Source organism: Stegostoma tigrinum, chromosome 3, assembly GCF_030684315.1.
Source record: "Stegostoma tigrinum isolate sSteTig4 chromosome 3, sSteTig4.hap1, whole genome shotgun sequence".
NCBI lineage: Eukaryota > Metazoa > Chordata > Chondrichthyes > Orectolobiformes > Stegostomatidae > Stegostoma > Stegostoma tigrinum.
In genome coordinates this window covers 114,334,781-114,355,436 of record NC_081356.1, presented here as the reverse complement: position 1 = coordinate 114,355,436, position 20,656 = coordinate 114,334,781, and the positions used below count along the sequence as shown (strand labels likewise).

The following is a 20,656-nucleotide window of genomic DNA, read 5'->3' as shown; positions in this document are numbered from 1 at the left end:
CAATTCAACCTTTTGAACCTGCTCCGCCATACAGTACAATTGTGGCTGATTTCAGCTTGGCCTCAACTCCACTTTCCTGCCTCCTCCTCATAACCCTTCAACAAGTTTCTAATGAAAAATTCTCCTTAAATTTACTCAATTTCCTGGCATCCACTACACTCTGTGGCAGTGTATTCCACAGATTCAGCCCCTTTGAGGGAAGTAATTCGTCCTTGCCTCTGTTTTAAATCTGCTACCCCTTATCCTAAAACTATGACCTCCTGTTCTGGATTGCCCCATAAAAGAAAATATCCTCCCCATGTCTATTTTGTCAATCCCCTTTAGCATTTTCTACGCCTCAATTAGATTTCCTCTTGTTCATCTAGAGAGAACTGCCTCCGAAGAAGCTACATCCCTCTTCAAGCAAGGGGACCAAAACTTTATGCAATACTCCAAAAACAAAAAGGTGTGATCTCATTTGTGCCTTATCCTGTTATAACACTTCTCTGCTTGTATATTCTTTTGTTTAGCAATGAATTCAGGAATCCCATTTGCCTTCTTTATTACCTGCTGTACCTGCATCCTAGTTTTGTTTTTGCGATTCATGCACAAGGACATCTAGATTCCCAAGTACTCCATGTGTCGGTCTATTCAGAACTTTGCAGTAGGTGACTCATGACTTCTATCTCCTTATATTCAAGTCCTCTCGGCATGAGGACCAGCATTCTGTCAGTTTTTTGGATTATTTTCAATATCTGTTTGTGCCATTCTATCATTTATGTCCCTCGAACTGTGCTGTCTCCTCAGCTCCCACACACCCAGGCCAGTTTTTAGGGATTTTCACTATTTCAGTTTTTATTACATTATTTCATTACAGATCAAAAGTTTCTCTGTTTTGGAATTTGCTTCCCACAGTTTTGTTTGTTCACTTAATCAATCAATACCTCTTTGTAATTTTGTGCTTCCATTTGCATTGCTTATAATACTGCCTAATCTGAATGTCATTGACAAATTTGGATAGGCAGCTTTCAATCCCATTATTTATGTTGTTGATAAATATCATGACCAGTTGAGGCCCCAACACAAAGTCTTGCAGGTCACCACTAGTCCAGTGTGACCAATTAGAGTACAGGTATCTTTAATCAACCTACTCAGACATGTTGTAACACACCTCTGGAGTAGATGAGACTTAAGCCCAGACCTCCTGACCTTGAGGAAAGACACTGAGCTGTGCCACAAGAGGCCTCATCAATTACAGTATATGTTCAATAACCCTTGTCTGTGTCTCGTGTCACTCAGCCTATTTCCTCATCAAAATCAATAATTTGCCTTCACTTCCATGAACTACAACTTTAACTACCCCTGTCTTCTGAGCAGTTTTATCAAATCCACATAACTAATAATGATAGACATTTCCCTGTCTAATAATGCATTCACATTTTCAAAATAAATCAGTTAGATTTGTTGGGTTTGATTTAGCCCTTTGGAATCCATGCCACCATATCCTTAATTATGATTCTAGTAAATTCCAGAAAACAGACATTCAGCTGATTAATCTATCAATTTGATTTTTGAACCCTGTCTCACCTTTTATTACTTAATGTAGCAGATTCACACGTACACTTCCCATTTCTAGAGAAATAGTTCTCAAATCAAGAGAACTTTGGAAAATTATACTTTGGACAGTTGCAATGTTCTTACCAGCTCCTTTAAAACCTTGAGATGTGTATCATTTAGGTCTGGGGATTTCTCACCCTGTAGTGCGATTATATTTTATATGACAACTTTTTTGTTTATATTAATTTTGCCGCATCGTTGGCTCTGTTCAATGTTAGTTTTCTTGACAGCTCAACCATGCAGGCACTATCGTGTGACTCAGTCAGTAACACTTTCATCTTTGAGTCAGAAAATTGTGAGTTAATGTTCTACAGGGATTGAGCACAAAATTCATAGCAGACATTCCAGTGTAATAATGTTTCTTTGTTCCCTCATGTGATGTGAGCATCACTGGCTAGGCCAGAATTTATTGCCTCTCCTTGAGAAGGTGATGTTGAGTTACTTTCTTGAACTACTTAGGTCCCTTTAGTAGACCCTTAATGCCATTAGGAAACATGTTCCAGGATCCAGCGACACTGAAGGAATGATGATATATTTCCAAGTCTGGATGGTGAGTGGCTTGGAGGGGAACTTGCGGGTGGTGGTGTTCCCATGTCGCTGCTGCCCATGTCCTTCTAGATAGTAGTGGTGATGGATTGGGACTGTGCTGTCTAAAGTGACTAGATGGTGAATTTCTGCAGTGCATTTTGTAGATGGTACATTCTGCTACTGCTGAGCCGAGGTGGTGGAGGGATTGAATGCTTGTGGAGAAGTTGCAAATCAAGTGAGATAACAAGATGTAGAGCTGGATGAACCCAGAAGGTCATGCAGCATCAGAGGAGCAGGAAAGCTGACATTTCGGGCCTAGACCCTTCTTCAGAAAAATCCCTTTCTGTAGAAGGGTCTAGGCCCAAAACAACAAACCTAGATTTTGTCCATGTCTTGCTGTATTTGCTAATGGACTGCTTTTGTATGTAAGGAATCACAAATTGTGCTGAATGTTGTGAAATCATCAGCAAACTTCCCCACTTCTGAACTTATGAGGGAGGAAAGATCATTGATGATAAGACAGCTGTGGATAGTTGGGCCTAGGACTCAACTGTGAGGAACTCCTTCAGAGACATCCTGGAGCTGAAATGACTGACTTCCGACCACTACAACCATCTTTCTTTATGCTAAGTATGATTCCAACCAGAAGAGACCTTTCCCCCACTTCCCATTCACTCCAATTTTGATAGGGCTCCTTGATTTCACACTTACTGAAATGTGGACTTAATGTCAAAGTCAGTCACACTCACCTCTCCTCTGAAACTCAGCTCTTCTGTTCATGCTTGAAGTAAGGCTGTAATGAGGCCATAAGCTGAGTGGCCCTGCGGAATCCAAACTGGGTGTCACTGTGCAGGTTATTGCTGAGCAGGTTCTACTTGATAGAACTGTAGATGACACCTTCCGTCACTTTACTGATGATTAAGAATAGACTTATAGGGTAGTGATTAGGTTGGGTTTGATTTACTTTTTATTTAATCTGGGCAATTGCCTGCATTGTCAGCAAGGTAACCAATGTTGTAGCTCTACTGGAACAGCTTGACTCATGGTGCAGCATGTTCTGGAGCCCTAGTCTTCAGTATTATTGTCAGAATGGTGTCAGGGTCCATACCCTTTGCAGAACCTAGAACTTCCAGCCATTTCTTACTGTCAGGTAAAGTGAGTGGAATTGATTGAAGAATGGCATCAGTGATCTGGGAACCTCTTGGGGAGGCCAAAAAAACTTTTTGCTGAAGTTTGTTGCAAATGCTTCAGTCTTATCTTTTGCACTGATGACACACCTCAATAATTGAAGATGGAGATATTAGTGGAGTTTGATCCTCCAATGAGTTGTTTAATTGTCCACTGACGTTCATAGCTGGATTAGACAGGACTGCAGAGCTTAGATCTGATCCCTTGGTTCTGGAATTGCTGAGGGTGTGCTATGTATTGGAGGTGCTGTTTTTCAGATGAGACATTAAACTAAGGCTTGATCTGCTCTCTCAAGTGGACATGAATGTTTCCGCAGCAGTCCTCTGATGAAGAGCAGGAAAGTTATCCTTAGTGTCCTGGATCAACAACTGGAATAACTGGCCATTGTTACATTGATGTGTATGGGAACTTGCAGCACATTGGTTGCCACGTTTCCTACGTTATATTGCAGCTCAGAAATCATTCAATTTCTGCAAAGCCCTTTGGAACAACTTGCAATCATGTAAAATGTTACGTAATTTTTTTTTCTATAGATATGTTGATTCTTTCCTGGGATATGTATGTCACCAGCCAGGGCAACATTTGTTGCCCATCCCTAATTGCCCCCGAACTGAGTCTCTTTCTATGCTATTTCAGAGGTCTGTTAAAATTCAACCTTATTAAAGTAGGTCTGGAGTTGCACATAGGTAAGGCCAGGTAAAAATCATAGATTTTCTTCCCTATAGGCCTTTAATGAAGCAGTTGGATTTTTATAACAATTGACAATAGTTTCGCAGTCAGTTTAACTGAGACTAACTTTCAATTCCAGATTCATTAATTGTAATTTAAATTCCACCGATGTTTTCATGGGATTTGAATCTATTTCCCCAGAGGATTAGCCAAGGTCTTTGGATCACCACAGTCTGGTTACGTTACTAATTTGTCACAGTCTACATCAAATGCAATGTAAATGTAAAGTAATTATTCAACATAAGACCATAAAACCGAAAGACATAGGAGCACAGGTAGGCCATTACCAATTCAGTCCAATCCGCCATTCAAAGAGATAATTGCTGATCTAATAATCTCAACTTCACGTTTTTGCCTTTTTACCCATGATTCCTTTACTTTTTAAAAATACTACCTGTCTCAGCCTTGAACAGATTTAATGACCTATCCTCTGCCTTTGTGGTAGAGAAAGCAGATTCACTATCCTCAGGGAAGAAATTCCTTCTCATCTCTGTCTTCAATGAGAAACCCTTACTTTGAGATTATATTCATCACATCCATTATTTCCCATTTTTTCTATAAGACCTGTGCTTTGCTTTTGCAGCTGTGTATGCTTTCTTTGTTTACTTTGTTTCTCACCTCTGACTGTATATTGTGGCAGGTAGAGTTTGTGTCATTTGGAAGTCATAATTAACTTTTTGAACTTCTCCCAATATTCTGTGAGTTTACCCATTGACCGTTTTGCTGTATTTATTGTGGATAGTCTGTATTGAATTCAGCCTTATCTACATCTAGAATATGAGTAACTACATGGCATTTATAACTTTTAACTATTAGTCAAATGTATTCATTACATCCCTGCACTAATCTAAAGTGAAGTGTGCTGTATAGTTCTATGGTCAGCATCAGTCCTCCAGTATTTTCTCTAGCCATTATTCTACATCATTTGTAAGAACAGATGGTCAGCAGTCTGCTGATATTCAACCATGGGAGTCACCATTAGCAGAACCTGGTCTTGTTCTTGCCTGACATCCATGTTGTAGACCTGCTTGGTGCATTATTTCCTAGGAGTGACTCCAGTGGAATGTTGATATTTCATGTATACACCCTCTTAAAAGACTCAGTTCCCTCCAGATGGGTCCCATGAGAAGACAATACAGGTTAAACTCCTGGCACAATGTAAACATCACCACCATATTTACATTAAAGGTGTACAGTTGATGGCAGCCTTGTAATTCTGCAGTCAGCAGTGATCCAGAATATATCAAGCCAAATTCACAAGAGACCAATGCATGATTGAAATGTGAAAAAAAATCAACAAATTATCACAAAACAGAGAGAAAAGAAAGACCAAAAGAACATAATAAATAGGCAGAGGAGTAGGATGCCCCACATTCAACAGGATCATGGCTGATCTGAAATACTTCACATCTATTTTTATTGCATTTTCCATGTAACCCTTGATTCTTTACTGATCGAGAATCTATCTTAGCCTTAAATGTACACAGCTTCCTGTGACAAGGAGTTCAAAACACTCTCAGTTCTCAGAGAAGAAATTCCTCCTTATCTCAGTAGAAAATTGGTTCCCTTTTATTCTGAGATTATACCCTATGGCCCTAGATTCTCCCATGAGGGAAACATCCTCTCAGCACTCATCCTTTCAAGCCACCTAAGAACATTCCATGTTTAAATGAGAACACCCGTCATTCTTCTAAACTCCAGTGAGGAGAGTCCCAACCCATTTAATCTTTGCTTAATCCCTCCATGCCAAGGACTGCAGGGATAAAGATTTGCATTTATCTTGCTTCATTCGCAACTTCAGATCATCCCAAAACACTTTACAGTCAGTGAATTTCTTCTAAAGATTAGTCACTGTTGTAATGGAGAAAACACACTGGATAGTTTACATATATCAATATCCCACAGGTAGCATTGAGACACTAGCCAGATAATCTGCTTCAGTGGCATTGACTGAGGGATAAATATTGTTCGGGGTACTTAGAAGAATATACCTGTCGCACTTTGAATAATGCCATGAGGCCTCTCATGTGTACTTACATAGACACATTAAAAAATATTTTCTATATCAACCTATTGCAGAGTTGTTATTACACACCTCTGGAGCAGGTGGGACTTGAACCCAGGCCTCTGGGTATATATCTAATACCCCCTTAAATGCCCCTAATGAGGCCGACTCCACTACCCGTGCCGGCAATGCATTCCATGCCCCTACCACTCTCTGAGTAAAAAACCTACCCCTGGCGTCTCCCCTACATCAACCTCCACTCACTTTAAAACTATGTCCCCTTATAATAGCTATCTCCACCCTAGGAAAAAGTCTCTGGCAGTCCACTCTATCTATACGTCCAATCATTTTGTACACATCTATCAAGTCACCTCTCATCCTTTGTCATTCTAAAGAGAAAATCCCTAGCTCTCTCGAACCTTTCCTCGTAAACCTTCCCTCCATTCCAGGCAACATCCTGGTAAATCTCCTCTGCACCTTTTCCAACACTTCCACCGCCTTCCTATAATGAAGTGACTGGAACTGGACACGATACTCCAGATGTGGCCGAACCAGGGTTTTGTGTAGCTGGAGCATAACTTGATGGCTCTTGAACTCAATCCCTCTATTAATGAAAGCTAACACACCATATGCCTTCTTAACAACTCTATCCACTGGGTGGCAGCTTTCACAGAATTGTGAACACGAACCCCAAGATCCCTCTGCTCCTCCACACAGCTGTGAATCTTTCCGTTAACCCTGTATTCTGCTTTCAAGTTTGTCCTTCCAAAATGAACCACCTCACACTTTTCAGGGGTAAGGTCCATCTTCCACTTCTCAGCCCAGCTCTGCATTGTATCAATGTCCCTTTGTAGCCTGGAACAGCCTGCACTATCCACAACTCGACCCACCTTTGTTTCATCCACGAACTTGCTAATCCACCCTTCCACTCCTACATCCAAATCATTTACGTAGATCACAAATAGATGAGGACTGAGAATAGACTTCTGACCTTGTCCACCCCAGTCCAACGCCAGCACCTCCACATCATGGCCACCATCAAGATAGACAGATGGAAGTCTCAGTTGATGGTCTTATTTGAAAAATGGAACCTCCCACAACCTGCATTGGTGTGACAGCCTTGGATTTGACTTCAGATTCCTCAGCAGACACATAAACCCCCAGACTTAGAGGCACAAATGCTGACCCTCAAATTCAAGTACCCACCACCTGACGGAGTTTGGATAAGGGAATCTAAGATTATCTGGGCACATGGAAATATGGGATTCGAAACACGTATAGATCATTCATGATCTTAATGAATGGAGAAATCAGGCTAGCATGATTCAAAGGCCTGCTCCTGTATTTTATGCTTGTACAAATTTTCTTTCCACAATAGTATTATGATTTTTTGAGAAAAGATTTCAAAATTGATGAGAGTAATTTAACACTAGATCTCCAGGCTTATTGCAATCACACGTTAGGCATACGTATTGTTGAAAATGCCATGCTGTTTAAAAAAAATGCAACTACATCCTTCGTGCATTGACAGTCATTTGGCAGCGCAGAACTTGGATATTACCGGAAAAAAAGACAGATGTTGCAAGCCACCAGGCTTCCACAAAATGAGTAGTTTTTCATGCATTATTTGCGTACTGAGGAAAATAGAATGTTTCCTGGACTAAGATTAATAATAAACTGCTCTGAGACTGTAGCAGCCTGCTCGTCGGTCGGAAAGATGTCAGCTTTAGGCAGAAGCTTGTTTGTGTTTTTTTCAGCCTTTAAACGAAACTCAGGTGTTAAATTTTTAATTGTGCGACAGGAGCAACGTGCTGGGATCCAGTTAGAGAGCAGCCAAGCCTTGTTGCCATGCCAACAGGTGCAGCAGGCCGCCCACTGGCGTGTCAATGGCCATTATTGGAAGGAGTTTTCAAACATTTGCCTACCAGATCTCAATGCAAATGGTCACACCTCTATTGTCTTTACATGGCCTGCGCATTCTGGGTAAGAAGGCAAAGTGAATACACTGGAAGGGTGCATTGAAGAAATGCCTCAGACTCTTCACTGGAGATTAAAGCGTCTGTGGGAAGCCAAGATATGAAGGATCCTGTTTCCTTGCTGCACTAGCTGCTAAATGTGACTGTGTGCTCGGGAGCTGCACGGGGATTTCAGACAGTGTGGAAATGCTGGAAAGCCAGGAAAGAGGAGGTGAACTGTTTAAACTGGAACAACAGATAACATTGAGTCATGATGTCATGTGTTTAACAGCTGCTCATGGCTGTTTTGTGTGTGTGTGTGTAAAACGTGGATTGAAAACCTAAAGGAAACGAGTGCAGACTGAAGCAGAGAGAAAGAGAAGTAATATCTAAACGTTCATGATCTGAAACTAAACAACCAGGTTAATATATGGAGAATTGTTTTGCGTGAATTTTGTCTCTCTCTCTCTCTCTGTTCTCTTGTCGATTCCTGCATTTTTCCGTGCGCCAAAAAAGGGTCTCCATTCTTGCCTTTCAGAAAAGCTGCAGACATAATGTACAAATCAGGTATAATTTTGTACGCGTTAAAGCCTCCTTTAGGATTCGGTGAAATGATTTTGGTGCGTTCATTGACTGCACCTTCACCCTGATGCAGTATTTGATTTGCTGCATCAGTTCTCTGGGCTGCAGAATTCAACATTCTTTAACTGGAATTGATCTGTCAGTTAAAGGACAGCGCTTGTTGATATTGAGATTATAATAACATTGTGCTTAGTTCTGATTTTTTAAAAACTAAGACTAAATCTATTCTGTGAATTTAATTTTGTGTGTGTAGTTTTCGTGTTTCTACTAATCGAAGGTACCGTAATTAAAAAGAACAGGTCTGCACTTGCTACTCGAGCATTCCTAATTCTAGCCTGTCTTCCAAATTGTTTTCAAAGTTTTTAGGGGCCTAGTTTAGTATATTTCAGTAGACCAGCATAAGCAAACTTTCATTTTAAGGTGTAGGTTATTTTTGGCGCAGGGCAAGCAATTACACAATTTCTTTGGCAAAAATGTGGGAGACTGGGATTCCCTGTTGTACAGAGTTCAAAGAAAACATGCATAAATCAGACAAATTTAAAGTGAACTTTGGCAGAAAGGTGATTCCAAAAGTTGCCTTGTGTTTACATCTTGAAACACACTTGATTTAATGCTCAGACATTTATTTAACATGTAGATCTAGAATATGTTTTGTACGAATGGCAGAAGGTAGAGATCAATTTGTCCTTTGCTTTTCTTCCTCATGTGAGAATCTCGAGCATACCAGGATGACGTACTTCTTGGTACTGTGGTAACCCTATGTATATTCAGTTATATACTTGATAATCTGTGCTGTTCCTGATTTGAAAAACACCTCAATTCTCATGATAGTAGGAACTGCCAATGCTTGGAGAATCTGAGATAACAATGTGTAGAGCTGGATGAACACAGCAGGCAAGAAGCATCAGAGGAGCAGGAAGACTGACGTTTCGGGCCTAGGCCCTTCTTCAGAAATGGGGGAGGGGAAGGAGTTTCTGAAATAAATATGGAGAGGGGGCGGTGGATAGAAGGTGGTTAGAGGAGAAGATAGGTGGAGAGGAGACAGACAAGTTAAAGAGGCGGGGATGGAGCCAGTAAAGGTGAATGTAGGTAGGGAGGACGGACAGGTCAAGGGGACAGGATGAGGTTAGTAGTTAGGAGATGGGGGTGGGGCTTGAGGTGGGAGGAGTAGATAGGTGGGAGGAAGGACAGGTAAGGGAGGCGGGGATGAGCTGGGCTGGTTTTGGGATGTGGTGGGGGAGAGGAGATTTTGAAGCATGTGAAAAATTGATACCATTGGGCTACAGGTTTCCCAAGCAGAATATGAGTTGCTGTTCCTGCAACCTTTGGGTGGCGTCGTTGTGGCACTGTAGGAGACCTGGGATGGATATGTCGTCTGAGGAAAGGGAGGGGGAATTGAAATGGTTCGTGACTGGGAGGTCAAGCTTCAAAATCTCCCCTCCCCCTACTGCATTCCAAAACCAGCCCAGCTCATCCCCGCCTCCTTAACCTGTCCTTCCATCCACCCATCCATTCCTCCCACCGCTCCCATCTATCTACTAACCTCATCCGGCCCCCTTGACCTGTCCGTCCTCCCGGACTGACCAACCCCCTCCCTATCTCCTCGTCTACACTCACCTCTGCTGGCTCCATGCCTATCTCTTTAACTTGTCTGTCTCCCCTCCACCTGTCTTCTCCTCTATCCATCTTCAATCTGCCTCCCCCCTCTCCCTGTTTATTTCAGAACCCCCTTCCCCTCCCCCATTTCTGAAGAAGGGCCTAGGCCTGAAATGCCAGCCTGCCTGCTCCTCTGATGCTGCTTGGCCTGCTGTGTTCATCCAGCTCTACACATTGTTACCTCAATTCTCATGAATGTTTTCAAATTCCTGCATGGCTTTCTCCCTTCCTATCTGTTAGCTCTTTCAGGCAGTAAAACCTAAGATAGCTGAGCTGTTCATTCTCCTGAGCTTTATTACATTACGAGTAGGCAGCACGGTGGCTCAGTGGTTAGCATTGCTGCCTCACAGCACCACGGACCTTGGTTCAATTCTTCCCTCAGATGACAGTCTGTGTGGAGTTGCATGTTCTCCCTGTGTCTGCATGGGTTTCTTCCAGATGCTCCAGTTTCCTCTCTCAGCCTAAAGATGTGCACGTCAGGTGGATTAGCTCTGCTGAATTGGTGTTGCATCAAGGGATATGTTGGTTAGATGCATCAGCCATGGGAAATTCAGGGCTATAGGGATAGGGTAGGTCTGGGTGGGAGTGTCAGTGTAGACTCAATAGGCTGAATGGCCAGCTTCCATACTGAAGGATTCTATGACTGTAATATAATTACAGGTCATTGTTGCAGTTGTTTAGCAGCACTGCCTGCAAAAGGTATTATATCTGCCTGGGGGAGGCTCTTGTAGTGTCCCTATTTCAAGTTGAGGTATGATGGCTAGATGTGTAATGCCATCTCTGAACAGGTTGATTAGAAAATATCTGCTTTGTCTGACTGAGTTGTAAATTGGTTATGTGGGCACAATTTAACTCAGGCAACAGGGCAGCTTCCTGCCAGTTGCAGAGTTTGGCAAGAACCCCATGACATGCGACAGAAGTGTCGGTCACTTAGGTAGCAAAAGGTTGGCCTTCTCCAGGATGAAAGATCTCAGGGACAGAAATACCACCTCCCAAGAGGTGTCAGTGATCAGAGGCTGATAGTTCTTCACTGCAGCAGCACCACCAGAGGTGTTTGCCAGCAGTGTAGCCACCGGAACTCGAGGTTATGAGGGTGCAGTGAAGGCCACAGAGGAAAGGGAGGGAACCGAAGGCAAAGGCAAGAGGTTGTTTTACAGTGGGCACCCCTCCTGTCTCCCATTACTGATTCCCTTGAACACACTGAGCGCCTGATGATGGGTGGTGGGGTGGTGGGGGTGTCCCCTGACCCAGAAGAGAACAAAGAAAAACAACAGGCTGACCATGTTGCAATCTCACTTCTGTGCTGCCTCTAGATGAATACTGGGGGGAGGGCGAGAGAAGAGGGTGGGGTTATGTGTGAGGTGATGAAAAGAAGATGAGATATTAATGTGTGCAGTTAATTTGAGGAGTTGTGGTCTTTGCATGCATTAGGCCATCTTGGGTTGAGGTGAGAAGTTTCTTCATTCAGGGTGGTGAACCTGTGGACTTCTGTACCAGAGAAGGCTGCGGAGACAATGTCATTGAATTCATTTAAGAAAGGACTGGTTAGATTTCTAAAAGTGTTGAGGAGCATGGAGAGTGAGCATGATGACTTTGAGGTAACAGTTCAGCCAGGATTGTTTATTTTTACTCACTCAGGACATGGGTGTTGCTGGCTGGGCAAGTACTCACTGTCCTGTCCTACTTGCCTTTGAACAGTTAGCGCCTGTCACCTTGGACTGCCGCAGTCCATTTGTTATAGGCAGATACATAATTACATTTTAAGGAGGGGAAATGATAGGATGTTGACCCAGTGGCACAAAGGAACAATGATGCATTTCCACGTCTGGTTGGTCAGTGGTTTGGAGGAGAGCTTGCAGCTAGTAATGGCTGTGGGTTTGGAAGGTGCTATCTAAGGAGCCTTGGTGAATTTCTGCAGCGCACCTTGCAAATGATATGTACTGCTGCTACTGAGCTGCATCAATGGTGGAGGGAATGGCTGTTTTGTAGATGTAGTGCCAGTCAAGTGGACTGCTTTTTCTGGATGGTGTCCAGCTTTCTGTGTTGCTGGAGGTAGAGTAGTTAGGGAGAAACTGTTCACTGTTGTAAAGGAAGAGGGTTGAGGGGTGGGATAAGAGAGAGAAGAGTAGATTTAAAGTGATGTAAGTTTTAAAAACTTTTTCATACTGAGTAGTTCGGGTATGGAATGCGCTGCCTGGAAATGCGGTGGAGACAGGTTCAATTGAGGCATTTAGGATGATTATTTGGAAAGAAATACAGTTCAGGAGTGTGGGGATAGACAGGAGATTGACTCTTGGTACTAGAACCAATGCTAGCACGGTAGACTGAATGGACTCATTCTGCACCATAAATGAGCTCGTGAAGATGTTTCCTCTTGTGGGAGAATCTAAACCCAAGGTCACTGTTTTGAAAGTAAGGGATTTAAGAGGCAAGGAGAATTTTTCTGTCTCTCCAGATAGTCATGAGCTTTTTAAACTTCATGAAAAAGCAGAATTATTTAAATTCTTGTTAATCAAGAGGTTCAAAGATTATTCATGGTGGGTGGGAATATTGAAACTGATCAGCCATGTACATCTGTCTCCCTATATATTGTCAGAGGGGTGAAAGGTATTTTCATTCCCAAAGAAGTACATTCAGGTTCTAGTTCATGTAAAACATATATTTCTGTGCAACTTTAGCATTGTGAAATATCCCACGGGACTAAAGTCAACCAAACAAATTTTGAAATTGTGCTCTATAATAAGTGATTAGGAATTGTGCCCTATTATTGGATGAAATGTTGGGTTTAACAACACGAATCATTAAAAATGAGAGAGAGTAGGCCATTTGGCTCCTCAAGCCTGCTCTGTATTCAATATGATCATGGCTGAATCTATCTCAACGTCATACTCCTACTCTCTCTATCCATTGCTGTTTTTACTGTTAAAAATGAGCTATTTCTGTATGGTTTTAATGAATATCTGAAAAGGTGGAAAGAATGGTAAAGATTTAGAGATAAGAGGCAATTCCAGAACATAGGCTAAGAGACCAGAATTGGAAGAGTGCAGAGATTTTGGATTATAGCTGACAAGTGGATGAAGTGTGCTTATAGAGGAATTTGAAAGCAAGGTTTGGGGGAGTAGATGGGCCTTGTGATATGATTTCCACTCAGTTCAATGTAGGCCAGAATGGTGGCAGAAATGGATTTGGTGCAGGTTCATTGTACATTGTGCAAACACCTTTCTTTGTTTTTTGGCAATACTCTGCATTGGGAGAAATGTGGATTAAAGGACTGGGACAGAGATAATTGGAACTGCAGATGCTGGAGAATCCAAGAAAACCAAGTGTGAAGCTGGATGAACACAGCAGGCCAAGCAGCATCTCCGGAGCACAAAAGCTGATGTTTTGGGCCTAGAACCTTCCTCAGAGAGTCCCTGATGAAGGGTCTAGGCCCGAAACGTCAGCTTTTGTGCTCCTGAGATGCTGCTTGGCCTGCTGTGTTCATCCAGCTTCACACTTGGTTATAAAGGACTGGGACAGCTTGAAAGCAGTAGTTTTTTGCCGTTATCAGGATGCTAAGCAAGGGATTTGGTGACAAGGATGGATTTCCATACATGAGCAGACACGTTGGTTGGTTTGCTGTCTTTCATGGTTGCTTCACTGAGCTTGCTGGCTGCCTGTGCTGAGCAAATTTTCACTTTAAAAATAAAGCTCTTGTTTTTCCAGTTCCATGTGGAGACATTTCCTTTAGAAAAGTCTTTTTTGGGCTAAAAATGCTGCTCTAAGAAAAGGCCAGCTAAACATTCATCCCTTCATTAATTTTAAAATGAAAGGTCATTGGCATTTATCATACGATAAAATCTTGCCCTGTTTAATTGCACCACTTGGCTTTAATTGGTCATCTTTACATCTGAAGGTACTGACTCAAACCTTTAATTTCATGCTTGGGCACAGTATTCCTGCTAGAATTCCAAAAAAAAGGTAACTTTAAAAATTTAGCACAAAGTCTAGTTTGTGACCTGTGCAGTATTAAACAGATATCAGTTGGAGGGACAGAAGCAGGTCATTGCATTTGAAGACAATCCAATTTAGCAGTCCATCTTTTGTGTGAAAGCTAGCAAAAAGGACAAGGTCCAGTATGGCAGCAACCTGCATGGAGTGGCGTGGAGTCTGTTTCTATTTCAAGAGAAGCTCAAAAATGAAGAAGTATCCTTTTCATTTCTTTATTGATTGGTTAGGTTGCTGAAGCTTGCTGGAGGTTTTCGGGTGCAGGTGAAGAAATACTGGATGAGTCAAATACATACAGCACTCATTGTTGACCATCTTCATTGGGAACTACTGCAACAGGCATTAAGCTCCTTTCTGCAAACAAGATAAACAGTGAAAATTCTCCAAATCCAGTTCAGCCGTCACTCGTGTTTTTTTTTTGAACTACATTGGCTTCTGGATTGGAAATCGCCTACTGCCTTTTTTAAATGGGTGCTAAGAACATGCCAATATCATGTGATCCAACATAATCATCTGTATATTACAGCCACCCTTAATTGAAATTTTTGGCCACAGCGTTGGGGAATTCTAACTTCTATCTTATTCTTTATTTTTGGTTGCATGATGTATCCTTCATTTAATAAACTCTGGATCCTGGTCAATGATGCATTAAGGCTTGTATTCAGCTGTTTACACATTGGTCTCTCCTCGATAATGTGTCTGTCAAATGGGATGCAAACCACAGACCAATCTACCTTCCTGATTATTCCGGTTGATGTTAAAGATCCCCTAGCACAAATCAACCTCTAGGAATTTTTCTTCAGAATGTCAAATTATTCTTCTGGTCAAAAGTTTAAATATTTATGGACAAGTATGGATCCGTAAATTGGAATTTAATGACCTACCATGGAGCTGTTTTATAGCTTCATGTCATTCTAGCACTTTTAAAAGTGAAGAATATGCATACATAACTTCCCAAAGGATCAATGTATTATATTTGGAGTTTCATAGAACAGGAAATTCCAGGACCAATTACTGGTCTCTGCTGACTTAGTTGATTTCAACATTGTATCATTTCTAGGCGTAGCTTTCCCCTCTTTTTCCTGAAATCCTAAATTTGATTTATTGTACTTTATCCGATCTCTACCGTGTACATAGCAGAATGCCTTCAACATATGGCAACATATATCTTATCCAAAACATAGTTGTTCATGTCCTTCATTCTAGTCTTTGGCATGCTGCACCATCCCAATAAATAGAGTTTAACCTCATGTAGTAACTTCCCAATCTCTTCAGTAGCCTTGACTTGCCCTATCAGCTTTTTTTTGGCTTTGCCATCCAAGGTTCCCTGATGCTAGGTTACTCTTGATTCCTAGCCCTTTGCTCCATTATAGTCAACTTGTCCCTCAGCCATTAGATTCTTGTCCTCTTCACTGCAAATTCTTAAGCATTGTCAGCACTTTCATTTATTATATTACATTTCCTAAGAACTTTTCTGATCAGCCATGTCTGATCTTTTCAGATTTTACACAACTGTTTCCCTTTTGCTCAGTCTCCAGCAGGATAGCTTCAGTAACCAAAGGAGAGGGAGATTTGATGAGGACTGCTATTATCCTGATGGTCAGCCAATAACAGCTGATTTAAATGCATATATCTCACTGCTAGGATACAAGAGAGCCAATCCCAGCTTTGATGCTTACACTGACAAGCGAGTACTAATGTAAGCAGTATCCACCTTGATGAAGGAGTTGCCTATACCACTGATGTTCCAGAAGGATCTCAATTCCCTGTGGATTTGTGCACAAGCATGAACTACTACCCTCAAGGAAGCAAGATTTGGTAAGAAAATTGCAGAGGAAACAAATACTTTTTTTTTAAAAATGGCAGTATTGCCAAGAGAGGAGACACAATTTGTTGTTGTTTCTCCCATGTCAATGTCTAGGCAGATCAGAATTGACCTGCCATCCAATCAGCACCTGTTTTCTCTATCGTGTGGACACTTCTGATTGTGTGTAAATTGTCATTTTTGCTTACATCCTGATGAGCGCAAGATGAAAACCTTTTCGCTCTTTTCAGCAGCATTGAAGCTCTGTACCACACAGGCAACTAATTAAATATAATTCATTAGTTTTGAACCATGGTTGTCCTACTTTAACATCTAGTGACATGGATGTGTTATTTCCTTCCAAAACAACCAATTTAAACATTATGTCTGCATGTATAGTTTATGATCAAGAAAAGTTTTGGTTAGCTTAAGTTTTTGAAAAGAAAAATTGAAGCAACTCTTTTTGAGTGTAAAAAGTTTAGAGGTACTTTTGGGACTTGGAGCAGGAAATTAACCTTAGTCTCCATGCATGAATAAATTATACAAAGAAACACTATTGAATGTCAGAAATATACTCTGTACTCCAAACCTCATGAGTGCAATAAGTAGGCCTTGCATGAATTTGGACATGAGTGAACTAGTCCGATTTTCATTTTCTCATGTTACACTGTCAAACTTCACTCAACCAGAAGTAGAAATGCATTTTACTATGGTAAATGCAGTACCAGAACATGCCAAGCTGCGTTACCGGAACACCAATATTGTTACAAGTGTATTTGTTATATGGTAATGTAGACAAATTGATGATTTATTATATGCTAAATTCACATTAATTTGTTCAGTATTATTTCATTGCAGAAAGCATGTCAAGAAAGAAATTGTCATGCTTGTTGAGCCTCTTAAGTTTGGTTTTTGTGCACAATCTGACAGTTTTGAGGAATCGAATATGCAAAATATCTCGGTTTAAAATATGAAGCTTGTACACACAAGGTGGTAATTGCGTCCAAACTACAATTAGATAGGAAGGAAGACCTTGCGTTTTTATTGAACCTGATGTTTTCTCAGTCAAAATGTTGACTTTTGAAGTGCAACAGCTGCTGTTATATTGCTACATATTTTTTTGGCCTGAATCAAATCTCTCCTGTGTTCCAAGGAGAGCAGCCCACCCCATCCAATATTTCCTCTGTAACTTTTTAAGAGTTCTGGAAACATCCTTGTAAAACCTGATCAATCCATTGATATCTTCTGTAGTCTACAGCTATCAACCAAAAGGTCAGTTTTAGTGTTATTTGCAAACTTTGTGATCATGCCCTCCAGGTTTACATCTACACTGTTAATATACAGTACATAAATCAGGTGACTAGGACTGAACCCTGCAGAATCATCTTGAAACAGCCTTCCAATCTTCCTAAAACACCAGCCAATTACCCTTTGCTTCATGCCACTGAACCAATTTTGTATCCAGCTTGCTACATTCTCCTGGATCCCATGAGCTATATTTTTAAATCAATCTATCATGTGGGATCTTGTCAAAAACCTTGCTAATATCCATGTAGGCTACATTAATTACACTGCCCTCATCAATCTTTCTTGCTATTTCTTCAAAAAATCAAATCAAGCTCATCAAATCTTGACTGAACAAATCCATGCTGACTATCACTGAGCATCTATTATCTTACCAGGGATGTTATTACACACTTCTGGAGCAGGTGGGACTTGAACTCAGGTCTCATAGCCTAGAGCGAGGGACACTGCCACTGCACTACAAGAGCCCTTCCTCCATGGCTTCTTTTAATATTCTGGGGAAAAACTTCACCTAGCCCAGATTATTTTATCCACTATAACGGATGTTAATTGCATTAGTGCTTCTGCTCTCCCTTTGTTTATCACAGCCGGTAATTCATGCTCATCCTCATTAACTACAGCTGTTGTACAGCTGCAACCTTGGCATCTATACAAAAATGTAGAAAATTACTCGGGTATTCCTATATGCACAAAGTAGGACCAGTTCAACTTGACCAAATACCCTCCCATCATTCTTACAGTCCACTTATCGGTACAGTGATGGAACGTGTCACCATCAGTGCTATCAAGCAGCATCTATTCATTAACAGCCTGCTTGCTAACACCCAGCTTAGGTTCCACCAGGGCCACTCAGCTGCAGACCTCATTACAGCCTTGGTTCAAATGTGGACAAATGTGCAGAATGCCAGAGGTGAGATGAGAGTGATAGCCCTTGGCATCAAAGCCACACTTGACCAGGTATGGCATCAATGAGTTCTAGTAAAACTGGAGTCGTTGGGAATTGGAGGAAAATTGTTCTCTGGTTAGCATCATACTTGGCACATAGGAAGATGGTTGTGGTGATTCAAGGCCCTTCATCTCAGTTCCAGAACATCTCTGCTGACTTATTCAGGATAATGTCCTCATGTCTTTAGCTGCTTCACCAATGACCTTCCCTCCATCATAAAGGTCAGATGCGAGAATGTGCAATCATTGGCAAACAATGTTTAGCACTGTTTGTGATCTCCAGATACTGAAGTATTGCATATCCAAATGCTGAACGACCCGGACAATATTCAGACTTGAGTAGAAAAGTTGCACATACCATACGTGCCACATAAATGTTAAGCTTTGACCATCTCCAGTAAGAAACTCCATCTACTATAAAAGGCACAAGTTCGGACCGTATGAAATATTCATCACTTGCCTGCTTGAGTGCGGCTCCAGTGTCACTCTCCAAGCTTAACACCACCCAGGTCAAAGCAGCCCCTTGTTTTAACGTCATATCCACCAACACCTACTCCACCATTGATGCTCAATAGTAGCTGTGTATTATCTACAAAATGCAGAAATTCATCAAGCATCCTTAGCCAGCACCTTCCAAATGTGTAACCATATAATCGAGAAGGACAAGAGCAACAGAATCATGGGAATGATAACCTTCAACTTCCCCTCTAAACCACTCCCCATCCAGACTTGTAAATATATTGCAATTTCTTCAGTGTCTCTGTCAAAATACTGGAATCCCCTTCATAATAGTACTGTTAGTCTGCCCACAGAACATGGACAGCATGGCTTGAAGGCAGCTCACCATCATATTCTCAAAAGCTACAACAGAAAGGCAATAAATGCTGGCCCAGCTGATGATGCCCATGAGTGAATTTTTAAAACTGCATCATCTCCCTCTTTTGTGAAATACATTCCTATTCAGTATTATGAAACACTTTTTTTATATTCTGTAACCTTTTCTTGTCTGCCTTCAAGAGTCACCCACTAAATCTCTACCTTCCATTTTCATTTCTGATTTTGTCCCAGTATATGTGCTGTTGGGTGTAAATCCTCCCCAACAGTGCTAACATAATGTGTTGCAGTTAACTCAGGCCAGGTCCTGTTCAGGCTAACTTGTACAGCTTCCACTTTCTTCAGAGCCCTCCCTCCTCCTCCTCCTCCAACACTCCAGCAATGCATTCACATGTTCTGTCCTCCAATCGAAGGATCGAGGACAAAAGTCAAAAAATAGTAAAAATCAAGTTTGGGAATATTATGTGAGGAACACTTCTTGGTACAAGGTGTTGTTGTTTGAAATGGCCTTCTAAGGATGATAGTGTCAGGGACCTAAGAAGATGAGTTGACTATTCAGCTTTTGAAGCTGCTCTGATGTTCAACCAGGTTGTGGTTGCTCTGTACCTCTATTCCATTACCTGTGTTTTGTTATATGATGCTCACACCTAACAAAAACTTACCAATTTTAGACTTACAAGTTTCTTTTAACCTAGAATCCAGAGCCTTTGGAAAGAGGAATCCAAATTTCTAATATCCTTCATGTGTGAAACGATTTGATTTTTAGCAGTAATATTAAGATTTGTAATCTGTTGTTCTTGATTCCTTTATCAGAAGGAGTAAGTTCTTTATATCTAGCTTTTTTTTTCTTATTAAATCCATTTATCATTTAGAGTACCTTTCTTTCAAAAGATTAGATCATCTAAAGAAAAGAGAATGCAAACGTTGAGATTGGTTGGCTCTCTGAGCTGGTTTGTTGTCCCGCAGACATTTCGTTACCGTGCTTGGTAACATCCTCAGTGCAGCATCTGATGAAGCGTCAGTGTGTTTTCCCGCCTGTTTTTTTAAACTCTGGGCTCCGTTGCGATGGATTGCCTCACTTCCGGGATTCCTTCACAGTGGAATGTATATGGGGTCGAATTCAATGTGTTATTAATCTCATGCTTTGTGGAGTGCCATACTTCCAGGAATTCTTGTGCTTGTCTCTGCCTAGCCTGTCCCAGAATCTTGGTGTTGTACCAGTCGAAGTCGTGATTCTCCTTGTCCATGTGGATTGAGATGAGTGAGTATTGGTTGTGCCTTTTTGTAGCCAGTTGGTGTTCGTGAAAACACACTGATGCTTCATCAGATGCTGCATGGAGGATGTTCCCAAGCATGGTAACGAAATGCCTGCGGAACAACAAACCAGCTCAGCAAGCCAGCCAACCAACCTCAACACCCAAAACCCGAGCTACAGATCTACTCCAAAACCAAAAGAGAATGCAAACCAATTTTAGCAATAATGTTGGAAATTACTTAAGGGAGGTAGATAGGAGAAGGTTGTGTTGTGGAGATGAGCTAGAT

At 41.4% G+C, this 20,656-nt stretch overlaps 1 protein-coding gene across 9 annotated transcripts in view; it reads left to right on the top strand.

The window, feature by feature from the left end:
• The window catches only part of LOC125451022 (storkhead-box protein 2-like), a 292,747-nt gene that overhangs the window by 229,336 nt on the left and 42,755 nt on the right, over positions 1-20,656 (top strand). Inside the window, exon 1 of one of the 9 annotated variants that reach the window (XM_048527669.2) lies at positions 7,985-8,233. The exons of 6 other annotated variants lie outside the window; for them this stretch is intronic. In XM_048527669.2, the coding sequence (XP_048383626.1) occupies positions 8,209-8,233 (25 nt within the window). In that variant the 5' untranslated portion in view covers positions 7,985-8,208. Of the gene's footprint in view, positions 1-7,984; positions 8,234-8,330; positions 8,424-20,656 lie in introns of those variants that run through there. 2 more of the 9 variants (XM_048527672.2, XM_048527674.2) reach the window with 2 other exon arrangements.